Source organism: Culex quinquefasciatus, chromosome 3, assembly GCF_015732765.1.
Source record: "Culex quinquefasciatus strain JHB chromosome 3, VPISU_Cqui_1.0_pri_paternal, whole genome shotgun sequence".
In the NCBI taxonomy this organism is placed as follows: Eukaryota; Metazoa; Arthropoda; class Insecta; order Diptera; family Culicidae; genus Culex; species Culex quinquefasciatus.
The window spans coordinates 1,488,323-1,505,822 of NC_051863.1; the positions used below are offsets into that span (position 1 = coordinate 1,488,323).

Consider the following 17,500-nt stretch of genomic DNA (forward strand, 5'->3'; position numbering starts at 1 on the left):
TCTAAACACGGCAAATAGGAATTTTCAAACAAATTTCAGAAGTATCAACCAAGATGACCAAGAATCCTAATTTGACAACTCCTCTCACTAATACAGTGCAACCCCGTTTATTTGCCTTACCTCTTTTCTTCAAACTTCAAACTCTCTCTCTCTCTCTCGGCCTCTCTCGCGCAGCAGCCAGTTTTTGTTGGGTTTTTATTTTCCTTTCGCAAGCTGCCGTGCCGAGTTGGGTGGAAGAAGTGTGTCGAAATGAGCAAGTTTTGATGGCCGCTGGTGGTGGCTGGCCGCTGCGTGCAGTTTCTCGTATCCGTGTCCGTATATCCCCGAGGGAACCCCGATTCGGTTTGCGTCGAAAACGGCGTGAAAAGATTTCACGAGCGGTAATTCACGGAGGGAAGAAGGGTTCAGGGCGGTTCCTAGGGCCCTCAGTGCAAGCCCCCGGAGCGGCCGTGAAAGTGTTGAACCAGTTTTTTTTTGTGGCGGTGGCCTTTGCCTTTGGTAGTTTCGAAAGAACGTCGTGAGGTTGCAGAAGGAAGAAGAGGTCACACACGCCGGAAGAACTGCAAGAAGAGAAACCAGTGACGAAACTGTTGTTTACGGTGTTGCTCCGGATCGTCCTCCGGACCGCCATACGGGGTGCATTTGATAGAGGACAGAGTTCACCAGCAAAGAAAAAGGAAACAGGCAAAAAAGGACAACTTCAGCAAAAAAAAACCTAAATTGTGTAACCTGTTTTACAACTTTGTGGACACACACAGGAAAAGACCCCGGGGGAAGAAGGCGATGGTGTGACGGCGGTGAATGGGTGGAATCGCTCGCTCTCTGTGTGTATTTGTGGTGGCCGCATAAAGGCAAGCATATTGTCGGTCGGATGGGTTGTGCGGATATTCGCCAGCAGTGGGCAAAGCAAAGCAGAAAAAGGAGCAAAATTGCACGACTACACTACACACCAGCCCAACCTGCTTCTTCTCTTGGCCATCCACCACAACATTCGGCACTAATAGCCGCTGGCCGATGCTGTTGTCGATGATCGTTGCTTGTGGGGGATCGTCCAAGGGGAGAAAACTATCCCAGCTAGTGTGGTCGCCGATTGCATGGAAATAGTCGAAGTGTCTTTGCCGCATATTCGGAATGGCGTAACACTAGGTTTGCTTCAAAATTTCATGCAAATTCTTGAAGTTCACATCTGTGTTTGGGAAGTGCATTTTCAGAAGATAATTTAAAGAACAGGGTCCAATCGAACAACAAGACCATGCAAAAACAAGGTTTGAATCAATTTAGAAATTATTTTGGCCAAAAAACTAAATTTATAACAATTATAAGCATTGTAAAACTGTTGTTTAAAAAATCTGGCAGTTTTTGTTTTGTTTTTGCATGTTTGGTACTACAACCTTAAATTTGAATGACTTTGGGTGTTTGATATTTTTCCCAGAAATTTTCATTTCCCTTTATAAGTCCTTAATGTGGACTCTACACAGCAAAAAAACATGGTAATATTACATCTGCAAAGAGATGCATCTTTTATGTCAGAAATAATGTGTAATTTTACCTCTGAAAATGTGCAATTTTACCACTTTTCTGGTGTCACTTTTTTAGTCTAAATTGAGGTAAAATTACATTATTTTTTACTGTGTAGCTTTTTTTTTAAAAAAAAGTTGACTCCTACTTCGACACCGACACCTGAGTAGTAAAAATATCTATGAATTTAATAACATTAATTTTTTTTAATCACATCACTCACATGTTCAGTTTACATTTGCCCGAATACCGCAAACTGGGGTGAATTTGATAGCTTTAATTTTTTTTTGCAAAATGAAAAATTCGAATTAAATACAAATCTAGTGGTACGGAATCATACTGAGCTTTTTTAAACGAAAATAAGTTCGAATCACAAAACGGTAGTGCATAATAGTTTCTAGGTTAAAAGTTTAATACGTTATTGAAACAGAATTCTTAAATATCTTCAGATTTAAAGGCATTTTCAGTTGTACAATTTTGTAAGTAAATTTGATTTTTTTTTTGTGAATCTTTTGAACTGTTAATTCACTCAACCTCAAAGTTGCATTTAATTTATTGATAGTTAATAAACATATATAAATAATTGTTAATTTTTCAAATCAAACATTAGAATAAACCTAGCCTTCATGATCGATTTAACATATAAATTCAATTTGCTCACTTTTCGGCTTACATTTGTAACAAAGACAGTAACTATTAGGATGTAACAAAAATGACTTTTTTGCGGGCATTCAGGGGTTTGTTCCGGTGGGCCTACTGAGCCCAAATCCAAAATATGAGCTTGATTGGACGTAACAGGAGCTGGCGCTCCGCCCTTCAATTTTAAATGGGATTTAACCCGTGAAAAAAGATTTTTTCAAAAATGTCACTTTTTGAGGCATTTTGGCCACTGAAGCGTTTATTTTCAACATCATTGGCGTGTTGGCCAGATCCTTGCGCATCTTTTGCTATATATAACATTGAAATTTGGAGCACCCTGGAGCTCGGTACAGGCCTTCAAAGTTAGGCATTTTTTCGAAAATTCGGTCCCGGCAAAAAAGATATGCGTCGCGCCTCGCGACGCCCTGGACGCCATTTGATTTTGCCGGGGCCGATTTTTCGAAAAAATGCCTAACTTTGAAGGCCTGTACCGAGCTCCAGGGTGCTCCAAATTTCAATGTTATATATACCAAAAGATGCGCAAGGATCTGGCCAACACGCCAATGATGTTGAAAATAAACGCTTCAGTGGCCAAAATGCCTCAAAAAGTGACATTTTTGAAAAAATCTTTTTTCACGGGTTAAATCCCATTTAAAATTAAAGGGCGGAGCGCCAGCTCCTGTTACGTCCAATCAAGCTCATATTTTGGATTTGGGCTCAGTAGGCCCACCGGAACAAACCCCTGAATGCCCGCAAAAAAGTCATTTTTGTTACACTCTAGTAACTATACAAGTCACTTTGGTTTTAAAATAACAATTTTCAATGAATCTTTTTTTTTAACTCTACAGATTTTTTTTAAACACGTACATGGACGTATACATAATAAAATTTTAAAAATAAATTGAAATCCTATCGGTGTGACCCCGGTTCTTGTCATTTTTAAATATAATGTTGAGATTTGTTCAACTTTTTTTAACGTTATCAAAATAGTTTGCTTAAGGAATATCATTTTGTGATCTTAGTGAAAAATAAAAAAAAAACTGATTTTTGTGAACTTACTTGCATTATAACAAGTACTGAACAAAAAAATATCCTAATTGCTGAATTTTAGATAACTCCGACTCCGGGCTACCAGAAATTTCCGGTTCGACTTCGACTATAGCTTATAAAATTTAACCGACTCTGATTCCAGTTGTTCAAGTTTTGACGACTCCGACTTTGACTCCAGTTCCTCAAAAAGACCCGAAAAAAATATTAAAGGATAAAAACATAAATTACTATTAAAATGTTTTGATTGGCAAAAAATAATGGTATTTAAGGAAAAATAATATATTTGTTTTACTGAAAAAAAATTAAGTGCAGTTTCCTGCGTTGATGATCATTTTTCACATAAGTGAAACAGTTCAACGAGTACCAGTACCACTGAAAGTAATTTATTTTGGGAAAAATAAATTGTGTTTGGCAAGCTTCTCGTTTCACCTTAAAATATAAATTTATTCTTGATACAAATGTCAAAAAATGCAAGAAAAACAACGTTGGGTATTGTTTTATTTTTTCATTAAGTGATTTTAACTCAAAAAATATTATTCATCACCAAACGTTTACATACACCGTTGGACCGCACTATTATCCCTTTTTCTGCACTCAGTCTATGTTGAGAAGGTGTGATTAGTTTAGTACTTTGGTTCTAATCAATTTGCTAACACTTCATATATAACCACGATCTGTTTTGAGAAATGATGCTTTCTAAATATTCGTATCATTTACCTTTTGAATAAAATTAAGTAATTTAAAGGTTGAATTCTACCCACTATTGCAAAATTACACCGTTAACGAATGCTTAAAACATGAAAATAACGTATTGTTGCTCGTTTCACTTGGTTTGGGAAAGAACCACTGAACCGAACGAAGAGCTATAGCTCGAAGAAGCGCCCCACAGCAGCGACCACAACTACCGCAGACTGGGGGCCCGTTGGGAGTAGAAAGGAACAACCCCGAGATCACCACCACCATCACCAGTCACCACCCACCAACTCCAAGACCCCCGTCCAGTTGGTTGTGCACATTTTTTTTTTTGCGCGATCCCTTTTTGCCTGCCTGTAGCTTTGTGTGTTGAACTCATCGCTCATGTGAGTGTAGTTTAGTTAATATTCGCTACTGCTGCTACTGCGGTGCTAGTGTGTCGCGTGCATCATCTCCAACTCCAACTTGAGAGCAAGTCAACGCGATAAGCCCCGAAGAGAGCGGAGTGTGTGTAATAAATTAAAATAAAAAAAAAACCAAAAGGAAACGGTGACCCCCGATCCCGGGGCCGTTTGAGAAGAGTGTTCAAAGCTCGACAAAAAGAAGGTGGAAAGCATAAAACGCGACCGACCGGAAAGAAGAGTAGTGACGGTCACCACCGGAGGTGGTGATTCCCCACCCAGGGAAGATGGGTTACGATCTGACGCGCTTCCAGGGTGACGTGGACGAGGAGCTGATCTGTCCGATCTGCTCCGGAGTGCTCGAGGAGCCACTGCAGGTGAGTCCAAATTTCTTTTGTCAACCAGTTTCCATTTTTTTTTTTTAATCATTTCTCGGAGAATCTTTGCCAGAAATACACGAACCCGTGTGGACTAAGTGTCTCCACGCGGTGACGGACGACAGCCCGGAGCAAAATTGATGAAGATAACAACAGTTATACCGACGACGACGACGACGACGACTTGGACGTCGGTCGCGTTGCGTGAGTTAATATAACTACCTCCCTTTACCAGTGTGTGCAAAGTGCAGTAGTATAGTTGGGAGAGAGATGCACTTGCTGCTGCTCGAAACATGTTGGCACGCAACTGTCGCTCCCTTTCTTCCTTACTTTCATTCAATTATGAGCTTCACCACTCGAGTGAAGGGGATCTCGTTTTTGGTTCCGACTTTGGGGCCGAAAGAAAGCCAATGGCCGAGTGGAGAGCCATTTTTGAAGAAATATGAGCAATTGAATAATTGTCCAACGAAAGTTGTAGGTATAGACGAACGAATTTATTGGCGATTGATGCCAATGAATGTTCTATCCAGTAGCTTTGCTTCTAATTGAAACAATTGATCCGTATTTGGGCACAACTTAGTATGGGCCGCGCCAATGAAAAGTGAAATTTATTGTTTCCATTTTACGACTTGTGGAGAGGAGGTTGGTTAAAATTGCAAAAAAACAGCTGTGTAACTGTGAAAATTTTGAGCGAAAAGATTAAGGTTGAAGGGTCGCTAAAGATCGTTACAGTTGGAGAAAAAAAAATCATGTCATGCAAAAACGTCTTCTTTTTTTGTCATAAAATCTTACCCGAGAATCTCACACTTGACCATTAGGACACATTTAACGACACCTTTTAGTGGAATTTGGATTTTTTGCTTTTCCCCATACATTTTTACGATTTTTTCCATGCAAATTTCAACGATAAAAAAGCGATTTAATCGATTTGGCTCAAATTTTGCTCAACGGGGTACCTCTTAAGATTTTCAAAAAAAATATTTTTTTCTTGTCACCCTACCGTATTTAAAAAATCTGTATTTGGAAAAATGTTTATTTTCTATTTTTCAGTTTTCGATTTTGTTTATTGGCGGCACAATCAAATTACTGTTGACCAACTTGTACCATATCTCTAAAAATTGCAGTTGCCCCAACCCCTCTTCGATTTCCGTGATCACAACTTTAAAATCGTTTTTCAATTTCTCGTGACGGAAACGGGACAATCCCTTTGATTGCTGTGGATTTTTACTAAGACACGTTATTCATTGCTCGAATACGTGAAAGAGTATTTTTCATCAAAAAAGGTACACAATAGTTTTAAAATCACTGCCATTCCTCAACTTCAAAAATCAAGAGACATGCTATGGGAAATTTATTGTTCTTTTCGAATCTTCAATAATTCAAAGGGTAATGTTTTTCTTCAGAAATTCCAAAATTCTAAAATTCTAAAATTTAAAATTCTAAAATTCTAAAATTCTAAAATTCTAAAATTCTAAAATTCTAAAATTCTAAAATTCTAAAATTCTAAAATTCTAAAATTCTAAAATTCTAAAATTCTAAAATTCTAAAATTCTAAAATTCTAAAATTCTACAATTCTAAAATCCTAAAATTCTAAAATTCTAAAATTCTAAAATTCTACAATTCTACAATTCTAAAATTCTAAAATTCTAAAATTCTAAAATTCTAAAATTCTAAAATTCTAAAATTCTAAAATTCTAAAATTCTAAAATTCTAAAATTCTAAAATTCTAAAATTCTAAAATTCTAAAATTCTAAAATTCTAAAATTCTAAAATTCTAAAATTCTAAAATTCTAAAATTCTAAAATTCTAAAATTCTAAAATTCTAAAATTCTAAAATTCTAAAATTCAAAATTCTAAAATTCTAAAATTCTAAAATTCTAAAATTCTAAAATTCTAAAATTCTAAAATTCTAAAATTCTAAAATTCTAAAATTCTAAAATTCTAAAATTCTAAAATTCTAAAATTCTAAAATTCTAAAATTCTAAAATTCTAAAATTCTAAAATTCTAAAATTCTAAAATTCTAAAATTCTAAAATTCTAAAATTCTAAAATTCTAAAATTCTAAAATTCTAAAATTCTAAAATTCTAAAATTCTAAAATTCTAAAATTCTAAAATTCTAAAATTCTAAAATTCTAAAATTCTAAAATTCTAAAATTCTAAAATTCTAAAATTCTAAAATTCTAAAATTCTAAAATTCTAAAATTCTAAAATTCTAAAATTCTAAAATTCTAAAATTCTAAAATTCTAAAATTCTAAAATTCTAAAATTCTAAAATTCTGAAATTCTAAAATTCTAAAATTCTAAAATTCTAAAATTCTAAAATTCTAAAATTCTAAAATTCTAAAATTCTAAAATTCTAAAATTCTAAAATTCTAAAATTCTAAAATTCTAAAATTCTAAAATTCTAAATTCTAAAATTCTAAATTCTAAAATTCTAAATTCTAAAATTCTAAAATTCTAAAATTTAAAATTCTAAAATTCTAAAATTCTAAAATTCTAAAATTCTAAAATTCTAAAATTCTAAAATTCTAAAATTCTAAAATTCTAAAATTTAAAATAAAATTAAAATTCTAAAATTCTAAAATTCTAAAATTCTAAAAATTTAAAATTCTAAAATTTAAAATTCTAAAATTCTAAAATTCTAAAATTCTAAAATTCTAAATTCTAAAATTCTAAAATTCTAAAATTCTAAAATTTAAAATTCTAAAATTCTAAAATTCTAAAATTCTAAAATTCTAAAATTCTAAAATTCTAAAATTCTAAAATTCTAAAATTCTAAAATTCTAAAATTCTAAAATTCTAAAATTCTAAAATTCTAAAATTCTAAAATTCTAAAATTCTAAAATTCTAAAATTCTAAAATTCTAAAATTTAAAATTCTAAAATTCTAAAATTTAAAATTCTAAAATTCTAAAATTCTAAAATTCTAAAATTCTAAAATTCTAAAATTCTAAAATTTAAAATTCTAAAATTCTAAAATTCTAAAATTCTAAAATTCTAAAATTCTAAAATTCTAAAATTCTAAAATTCTAAAATTCTAAAATTCTAAAATTCTAAAATTCTAAAATTCTAAAATTCTAAAATTCTAAAATTCTAAAATTCTAAAATTCTAAAATTCTAAAATTCTAAAATTCTAAAATTCTAAATTCTTAAATTCTTAAATTCTAAATTCTTAAATTCTAAAATTTAAAATTCTAAAATTCTAAAATTCTAAAATTCTAAAATTCTAAAATTCTAAAATTCTAAAATTCTAAAATTCTAAAATTCTAAAATTCTAAAATTCTAAAATTCTAAAATTCTAAAATTCTAAAATTCTAAAATTCTAAAATTCTAAAATTCTAAAATTCTAAAATTCTAAAATTCTAAAATTCTAAAATTCTAAAATTCTAAAATTCTAAAATTCTAAAATTCTAAAATTCTAAAATTCTAAAATTCTAAAATTCTAAAATTCTAAAATTCTAAAATTCTAAAATTCTAAAATTCTAAAACTCTAAAATTCTAAAATTCTAAAATTCTAAAATTCTAAAATTCTAAAATTCTAAAATTCTAAAATTCTAAAATTCTAAAATTCTAAAATTCTAAAATTCTAAAATTCTAAAATTCTAAAATTCTAAAATTCTAAAATTCTAAAATTCTAAAATTCTAAAATTCTAAAATTCTAAAATTCTAAAATTCTAAAATTCTAAAATTCTAAAATTCTAAAATTTTAAAATTCTAAAATTCTGAAATTCTAAAATTCTAAAATTCTAAAATTCTAAAATTCTAAAACTCAAAAATTTTAAAATTCTAAAATTCTATGATTCTAAAATTCTAAAACTCAAAAATTCTAAAATTCTATGATTCTAAAATTCTAAAATTCTATAATTCTATAATTCTATAATTCTATAATTCTAAAATTCTAAAATTCTAAAATTCTAAAATTCTAAAATTCTAAAATTCTAAAATTCTAAAATTCTAAAATTCTAAAATTCTAAAATTCTAAAATTCTAAAATTCTAAAATTCTAAAATTCTAAAATTCTAAAATTCTAAAATTCTAAAATTCTAAAATTCTAAAATTCTAAAATTTAAAATTCTAAAATTCTAAAATTCTAAAATTCTAAAATTCTAAAATTCTAAAATTCTAAAATTCTAAAATTCTAAAATTCTAAAATTCTAAAATTCTAAAATTCTAAAATTCTAAAATTCTAAAATTCTAAAATTCTAATATTCTAAAATTCTAAAATTCTAAAATGTGTCTAAAATGTCTAAAATTCTAAAATTCCAAAATGCAAAATTGCTAAATTCCAAAATGCCAAAATTCAAAAATACCAACATTCTAAAATTTCAAAATTGTAAAATTCCAAAAGTTCTTTTAATTTTGTAATTTTGAATTTTTTTAAATTCTAAAATTCGGTAATTTTAAAATTTTGCAAATTAACATCTGAAAATATTTAGAAATTTGTCAATTGTTGTGGGAAAAAATTCTTACTTTCGCTGGCAACGATTCTCCTAGGGCTATCCTTCTAAAGACCCCAAATACAATCCCTCCCTTTCACTTCCAGGCGGTAGCATGTGAGCACGCGTTCTGTCGAGCCTGCATCACAGAGTGGCTATCGCGGCAGCCGACCTGCCCAGTGGACCGGAATCCCATCACCAACAGTAATCTCCGAGCGGTGCCAAGAATTCTGCGCAATCTCCTGTCGCGACTCAACATTAGCTGCGAGAATGCCATGTACGGGTGTACGCTGGTGCTCAAGCTGGACACACTGGCCACCCACATCGAAGAGTGCGAACACAACCCGAAGCGGCCACTGCCGTGCGAGAAGGGCTGCGGCTTCGTGATTCCCAAGGACGAGTACAAGGACCACAACTGCTTCCGGGAGCTGCGTTCGCTGGTGCACAACCAGCAGCAGAAGATGAGCGAGCTGAAGAACGAAATCAACGATCAAAACCTGGTGATAAACGAGCTGAAGCGGGAACTGAACCTGGTGAAGGATTTTATGAGGGCGATGCGCGTGTCGAATCCCGCGATGCGAGCTATCGCCGATCAGATGGAGCGGGACGAAGTGACCAGATGGAGCAATGGACTGGCGAGGGCACGAGTCACTCGGTGGGGTGGAATGATCTCAACTCCCGATGACGCGCTGCAGGTACGTACGTTCGGTGATCAAGTCCAGCAGTCAGGCCAAATGTCCAACAGTAAAACAACTAAAAATCCTTCTTTTTGCTGCCCAGCTGATGATCAAACGAGCACTCTCCGAATCCGGCTGCCCGCCTCACATTCTCGACGACCTGATGGAGAACTGCCACGAGCGGCGGTGGCCCCGCGGTCTGAGCTCACTAGAAACCCGCCAAAATAATCGCCGGATATACGAGAACTACGTCTGCCGGCGAATTCCAGGTTAGTTCGTTGGTGATGTTAATATTTTGAGATTCCCGATCAAATTTGTTTCATTTTAGGAAAACAAGCCGTACTGGTGTTACACTGCGACAACACGCACATGTCCGAGGACGTTATGGTCGAGCCGGGGCTGGTCATGATATTTGCTCATGGAATAGAATAATTACGTACTACAACTGCACCACAAACAAACGCCACTTCAATTGCTACTAATCCTGAAGCTCACTAAGCTCTATACGTTCGAATCGAGAAAAAAAAATCACACCTTGAAGGCGCATTTATCAAGGCTGACAAAATCAGGATCCGTTTGCCACCACCACCACCGCCGTAGCCAGTTTGTGACCACACGATGGGTGCCATTTTGAGAAGCACAATAAAACTGTTTGACGAAATTTTATGCACAATAGTGTGAGAACTAACAAGAGCGAGGACTGAGTGCCGGAATATCAGCGCGGGAAAAAAGAAACTCTTGCCAATATCTACACCTTAAAACACAAAACAGAAACATTGATACACTTTTATGAGGAACCACAAAGAATAGACGTCCATTTATTTTCGTTGCAATCTTCGCCGTAGCCATCAAAAAGTTTCTTTCTTAAATACACCTACTTTCTCCTGATAGTCTAACTCGAATCATATCAGACAAACAACACAAAAATTGTGTAAAAAAAATATGTCGAATGTAATGGATTTGTACATGATCTCTGGATTTGGATTTGGAATCCCTATCGCTGCTGTGTTTATTTTTTTGGGTTTGGCTTTTCTCACATCGTGGGATGGAAAAAAAATCGTCGACGTGGAAAAGCAAAGCAAACCCTTTATTTTTTTTTGCTAGTGATGATTGCGAAGCTATGATTTACTTTTTTTTTGTTTTTTGTTAGGACACAAGTCGGCTGAAATTGACTGATGTTACTTGAGCAGGGAAACGTTAGCAGGGAAAATTTTAGTTCTCGTATTGGCCACCAGGTGGCGTCATTGAAATCCAATTTCCCTGCTCACTTCACATCGTCAGCAGGGAAAAAAATTGTGAAGACAGCAGGGAAAGTGAAATTTCCCTGCTAACGTAAACAGGATTTTTTTTAAACTATAATTTTTATCGTAAATGCAATCTTTTGAACAATATATTTGCTTTGATGTATTTAAATTAGTTTTTTTTTACGTATTTCAATGCCTTCGAATCTGAACAAATATTTTCCCTGCTAAATGAAATTGGGCAATCGGGAAGAGGAAAGATCTGTGCTTACCAAGAACGATGGGAAAAAATCGTTAGGGCGACAGGACAATTTCAGCTGATCTTTATAAATTGAATAGGAAACGTTGCATTGATAATTTTAATTTAGAACTAGCTACTGTGCTTATGTATTCTAAGAAGGATAAATAAAGAAAATTAATCCAATCAAACTGGTGTGTGTCCTTCGAAAATAACAAAAAAAACTTTAGATCTGAGTAATTTTCTGCGTCTCCCTAAATTTTATTTTTATTTTACATTTTTCGTGAGTTCATACAACTTTGCGCTCTGTATTGTGAGAAGGGATGTTTTGATCAATTCAAATTCGGAACATCAATTGGATAAAGTTACTACATGTTTAGAAAAATATTGAGTTTCCGGGATTTAAATAAGTTATAAGCTGTATAAGCTTAATCCAAGTCTGATAAATAATATACTTTCTCACTATTTCGCTGCGGGCCATCGTCTGTTGCGTATGAAGCACAAACACAGTGAAAACAAATTTTTTTATGAAAATTTTGAAAATCAAAAAGATTTATTCATAACTTTTGATGCAGCAACTATTTTCAATTCATCGATGAATATTTTTGGCACCAAACCCGAATACCATCATCTTGTTCTGGGTAAGGGAAGGCTATAAAATCACTCGAAAAATGAACTTTTTAGTTAGACCTCCTAGACCTACCTTCATTTGTACATATCGACTCAGAATTACCAGCTGAGCAAATGTCTGTGTGTTTGGCTGTATGTAGACATGTGTACCGAATCAATGTCACTGGAATATCTCGTCACTGGCTGAGCCGATTTTGTCCGTATTGGCCTCATTTGATTCGTCTTTGGGTCCCATAAGCTCCTATTGAAATTTGTAAGATTTAGTAAAGCACATCAAAAGTTGTGCTTAAAAAACTATATAAATAATAAATTTCACAGTTTGCATAAAAGGGTGGTTTTTGCATGAAAACCTGCCATATTATATATTTTTAGAAAGGTTCTGAAATGACCTTTCTTGCGGATTAAAATTTTTTTAGATCTGACTTACCTATCTAAAGTTACAAGCAGTTTAAAAAATGGTCTGAATTTACATAACCTCAAATAATCGGATCTGATCGCTATGAAAAAGCCGTGAAGAGGGATGCCATTTTCCTCAAAGGCGGTGTCTGTGTAACCATGACAAAAAGTCTGTAGGTAGTCTGTTTTTTTATTAGGACCTCTAAGGTACTGCGATCACGTTAGGGGGGTTGGAATCACTCTATAAATGAGAGAAAGGCACCACCCACCTAAAGGTGGATTAGGTAACGTTTTTAACAATTAGTTGTTGTAACTTCAGAATCAAGATACAGCAAATTTAGTTAAATCAAAATAGTAAATCCTTAAAAAGTGAAAAAAATTAAAAATCTAGATAGTTTTTATTTATTTAAAATTTTATCTAAAAATAAACATATGATCGCCACATAGTCAAAATTGAGTTGTGCTATAGAAGATCACCTGAGAGAAAATAGTTTGGGAATCACTGACTTGAAAATTGCGATTTTGGAATTTCACTTTTATTGATTCAAAGTTCAATGGAAAATTGGTTGGTTGGTTAATCAGAAAATAATTTTAAATTATTAAAACAAATAATTAATTAATTAAATTAATTTTTTTTTTTATTTACCAATTTACCAAGCTACAGATTTTCGAATACTTACAAACCATTTTGGTCATAGAAAAGCCTCCTCAAATCCAGATACAAAACAAAGTACAAAATATAAAAAAAACACTGTATTTTCCTAAAACCGGCGAAGTTCTGAAGTCATGTTTTTCCTCATACATTTTTGCGGATTCTCCCATACAAAATTCATCGATCAATAGCGACCCCTGAACGAACTGACGTGCCACGAGCAAACCACTTTTGACCGCGGTTGTCTTCTTCTTGATTGGCGTTTTTGCTTCTAGCGAACAATCTGTAAAATGGTTTTTCTCTCTTCTCTCTCTCTCTCTCTTTCTTTGCTAGCCTCTCTTCTCTCGCTTCACGCCATTGTTTTCATGCAATGTATTGTTGAAGTCAGCCTAAACTGACACACATGCTTTCAGCAAAACGATCAGCAATCTAACCTTAACCGATTCGGCTCCAATTTCGCACATTTACTTATTTTTGCCTGAGGAACGAGCCAAGGAGTATCTCAAATGTATTTTTTTAGGTTCTCCCTAGTGTACGACACAAAAGCCAAAAATAAATAAAATATTTGTCCTACAAGCATTAAAAAAGCACTTTAAAATCTCCAATTTAATTATTTTATTACATATTATTCATACAGTATTAAACATTTTCTAAGCTTCAACAAATCCTTCCAAAAACTCTCCCACAATCAGCCCCTCCAGTGTGTTGAACCAGTAGAAGTTGCTGGCCACGGTAGCCCTGGCAGCGGCCGCAGTACTAGCGCTAACTCTGCTTCCCAGCTTGCCCAGCAAATCTTCCAGCTGTTGCTGCTCGGCAGCATTGTTCGTCCTAGCGGCAATGTTCGCAATTGCGTTGTTCAGCGTACCAACGCCCAAGCTGGAGATGAACTCGTCCACGATGGTCTCGTCCATCAGGAACTCGACCATAGCGTCCACTCCCGCTCGGCTGGTCGAGTACACGGCGGAAACAATGCGCGTTCGCTCCGTTGAGAGCAGGTTGTTGGTTCCGAACGCGGACATCAGGTATGCTTTGAGGTACTCCTTGTTCTGGGAGCATCCGAGCGAGTCGATGAGCAGCGATCGCTCGGCTTGATTCTTTGAGGTGTGGAGTCGGTTGTACAACCAAACGAATTCCGTTTCTCCTGAGTTGTGCATACCGTAGCAATAGACCACACTGGAAACGTCCGGATGGACTGGGATATTGCTCTGAACGGCTTGCTTCAAGGCAGCTTCCGTACGGGTGAGACAGTCTGCAGTTCCAATGCGACACGCCCACGTTGTGATGCTCTGTCTCAGATATTTGTCCAGCATGGTTTCCCCATCTTGGACGGTTTCAACGGTTACGGTAGCGTAGACCGTATCCAGCATCGAGTGGACATAGTTGAGGAACGCCGGGTAGTGTTCAGTTCCACGTAGTTTGTTGTTCAAGTAGGTCAGGACTGTGTTGGCGGCTGCCCACGGCGGGTACGCGGTCTCCTGTGCGAGGTACTTCATGAGCGTCAACGGAAGCGACATGTCCAGACGGTCGGCACGAGCCAGGTTGTAGGCGTCGTTTATCAGCTGAGCTCGGTTCTGTACGTGAATCACGCTGGGATCAGCCATGAGCGCATCGATGAGCAGCTCCCAGTTCTGTGGGTCGTAATTGACTCGGTAGTATCCGGTTTGCTGCTTGTTGAAGATCACCCATTCGTTCTCCGCTGCTTCTGTCGATATCTTGGCCGCCTTCGAGGACAACCAGTCAAAGTGAAGATTGTCAAAGTCTGCGGAAGTTTGCGTTGCGAAATTGTACGGAATGTGGAAAACGTGGCTGTTGGGCAATTGGCGATCACTCAGGAATCTCTCTTGAGAGAGGTAGATTTGACCGTTCTTGTAGTCTCGCTTAACCGTCAGTAGAGGGAAGCCCGGGGCGGTAGTCCACGAATCCATCAACTGTTTGACGGTGAATCCGGTTGGGTAGACATCCTTTCCTTGTATTGCCAGTTGGAGTCCGTCGTACAGATGATCAGCAACGGCCGCGTCCAGAAGCCGTTGGTTGAAGTACTCCAACAGACCTGCGCGCCAGTTTTCGTCTTGGAATACGACGCGGAACATGTTCAGCACGCTGCCGGCTAAAATCAACATAGATGTTTTGAAATAGTTTCAATTATTCAATTATTCAAACCACATTTTTAGCAAAAAAAAAATCAGTGGTAATCGTTGATGTGACAGTTTGTTTCAGTATAAAATAAGTAAAACACGATCATTTAGCAAAACGATTAAACCAATTTACTAACTAGATAAAAACGAAGTCTGTTTTGAAAATCGATGCTAAATATTCAAGAACTACATAAACAACAAACAATAAAAAATTTCAAAAATTACAGTCCAGACTCGATTATCCGAAGGTCTGGGAAAAAATTCACTTGGGATAAGGCTGGTAAAAATTTTATTTAAAAATTTACGTGTTTATAAATTCTACCAATTGAAATTTACAACATTTTAAAAAAGAAACCTAAATTTTCAAAATAAACATTTTTTTCCAGCAGTTATACAAAATTTACACATTTTACTAAAATTACTTAACTTTTTAAAATTTACAGAAAATTTAAAAAATTCCAAAACGTTATAATTGTAAAAATTAGAAAAATATTATAAAACTTACAAAAAAAAAAACAAAAAAAAAATAATGCAAAAATTACATCAATGACAATAAAAACATAATGAAACTATTATAAAACTTACAAAAAAAAAACAAACATTAAAAAATGCAGGAATCACAAAAAAAATAATTACATGTTTACGAATTTTTCAAACTTATATTCAATTTCCAGAATATTCAAAATTTTCTAAATTTACTTTTTTTTCTAAAAATTAAAAAAAAATGCAAAATTTACAAACAATACAAATTTAGCATAAAACGCAACATTTTCAAAAACTGCTAAAATTGCAAAAAAAAAAAAATGCAAAAAATACTAAATTTTGAACCGAAAACCTTTTCACGATCACCATACCTTTACTGTACGCAATAGTATCAAACAGCGCGGCGATCTCACTCGGCGAAGCCGCATTCCAGGTCATCGGTCGGATCGACTCGCGGGCATCGGCGGCGAACGCGTTGTGAATGACCTCCACGTTCCACAGGTCCATGTACCGCTTCTCCGGGTAGGCCAGCTGCGCCGCCAAGTACTCGTACACCGTGGCGAATCCCTCGTTCAGCCAGATGTAGTCCCACCAGTCGGGACTGACCAGGTTTCCGAACCACTGGTGGGCGTACTCGTGGGCGATGATGGTATCAACGGTCTTCTTGTTTCGATAGGTGTTTACGGACGGGTTGAACAGCAGCACGGGTTCACTGGAAAGACACAAGTTCGATATTTTTAGCCGACCAGACAGTTATGACGGCAATCCAAAACTTTGCTTATCAAGAGTGAAACAATGGATTTGATATTTGATAAGCGACTTGTGCAACTCACCCGTACGCGACCAAGCCCCAATTCTCCATTGCCCCAGTGCCCCGATCAGGGATAGCAATTTGAGTCATTTTAGGCATATGATCGGTGTATTCCACTCTCGTGTACGCACTCAGTGCGTTCAGAATGTCCACGCCGGCCTGTAGCGGATATTCCGTCTCTTCGAATACGTTCGAGCGTGCGTAGACCGTCTGGTAACCGCTAGTTCGGATCGCAAAGTCCGACACGGCAAACGCTAACAGATAGGTGGACATTCTGGTCGATTTCTGGAAGTGAGTCGTGACAAAGTCGGCATCGTCCTGGTCCGGCTCCAGTTCACCTTCTTGAGGCATATTGGCAACGGCGTGGTAGTCCTTTCCGTGGGTAATGGACAACGTGAAGGTGGCCTTCAGACGGGGTTCGTCGTAGCACGGGAAGGCTGATCTGGCGTGGGTGGGTTCGAACTTGCTGGACGCCAGGTATCGACGATTTCTGTTGTTGTCCAGATACGACGATCTGAAGAATCCCATATTGTTGTTTTCCTGCAGTCTGCCGTCGAACTCGACCTTGATCATGTAACTTCCAACCGCAAGCTGCTGCGAACTGGTGATCGTGAGATGTTCCGTCCTTGGATCGGTGTCGAAGGGTGGAGTCTCCAAAAGTTCAGGCTCAGCTCCATCTCTATACAGCGTCACTCTTCGAATAACCAGGTCACGGTTGAGGATCGTGATCTTGTCGGTAGCTTGCAGTACATTTAGGAAGATCTCCACCGTTCCCTGGAACGTACGCTCGTTGCGGTGGATTGCCGTTCGAAGATGCAGATTGTAATGCGTTGGAGCAGTAACCGTTGGAAGTCGGTAGGATTCATCGACCTCCTCGAACGGTGCAACTTCTGCTTCAGCTTCCGGCTCTAGGTCTCCCTCCAGCTTGCGCCATATCGGATTTTCGGACACCACAACGGACACTACCAGCGCACAGAGAAACACTTCCTTCCAGCCCATGCTCGTTCACTTTCTAGCCAAGTCCGCACCCTTACTAAAGCTCCGGTGGCTTAAAGTGCGACTTTTTATTGCTGTCCGCCAACGGGTAATAAATCACCTGATAAGATTTTCAATATCTTTACGA

The 17,500-nt window shown here is 36.1% G+C and overlaps 3 protein-coding genes across 5 annotated transcripts in view; 2 read left to right on the forward strand and 1 right to left on the reverse strand.

Moving 5' to 3' along the window:
• LOC6040499 (40S ribosomal protein S12, mitochondrial) overlaps positions 1-17,500 on the forward strand; it is a 31,973-nt gene that overhangs the window by 5,198 nt on the left and 9,275 nt on the right. The gene's annotated exons all lie outside the window — the stretch shown is intronic.
• Positions 184-11,461, forward strand: LOC6040496 (E3 ubiquitin-protein ligase NRDP1). 3 transcript variants are annotated; one of them, XM_038259268.1, is made up of 5 exons: positions 184-380; positions 4,297-4,678; positions 9,222-9,809; positions 9,895-10,060; positions 10,120-11,461. In XM_038259268.1, exons 2-5 carry the CDS (start codon positions 4,589-4,591, stop codon positions 10,221-10,223), a joined length of 948 nt encoding a protein of 315 aa, XP_038115196.1. In that variant the 5' UTR covers positions 184-380; positions 4,297-4,588; the 3' UTR covers positions 10,224-11,461. The 3 variants fall into 3 exon arrangements, with proteins under 3 accessions (XP_038115196.1, XP_038115197.1, XP_001849882.1); XM_038259269.1 differs by having other exon boundaries at positions 4,302-4,678; XM_001849830.2 differs by having other exon boundaries at positions 4,336-4,678.
• On the reverse strand, positions 13,540-17,424 carry LOC6040497 (aminopeptidase N). The gene is made up of 3 exons (XM_001849831.2): positions 16,400-17,424; positions 15,938-16,278; positions 13,540-15,055 (listed from the first exon to the last, which is right to left on the reverse strand). The coding sequence occupies exons 1-3, from the start codon at positions 17,374-17,376 to the stop codon at positions 13,599-13,601; spliced, it is 2,775 nt and encodes a 924-aa protein (XP_001849883.2). The 5' UTR covers positions 17,377-17,424; the 3' UTR covers positions 13,540-13,598.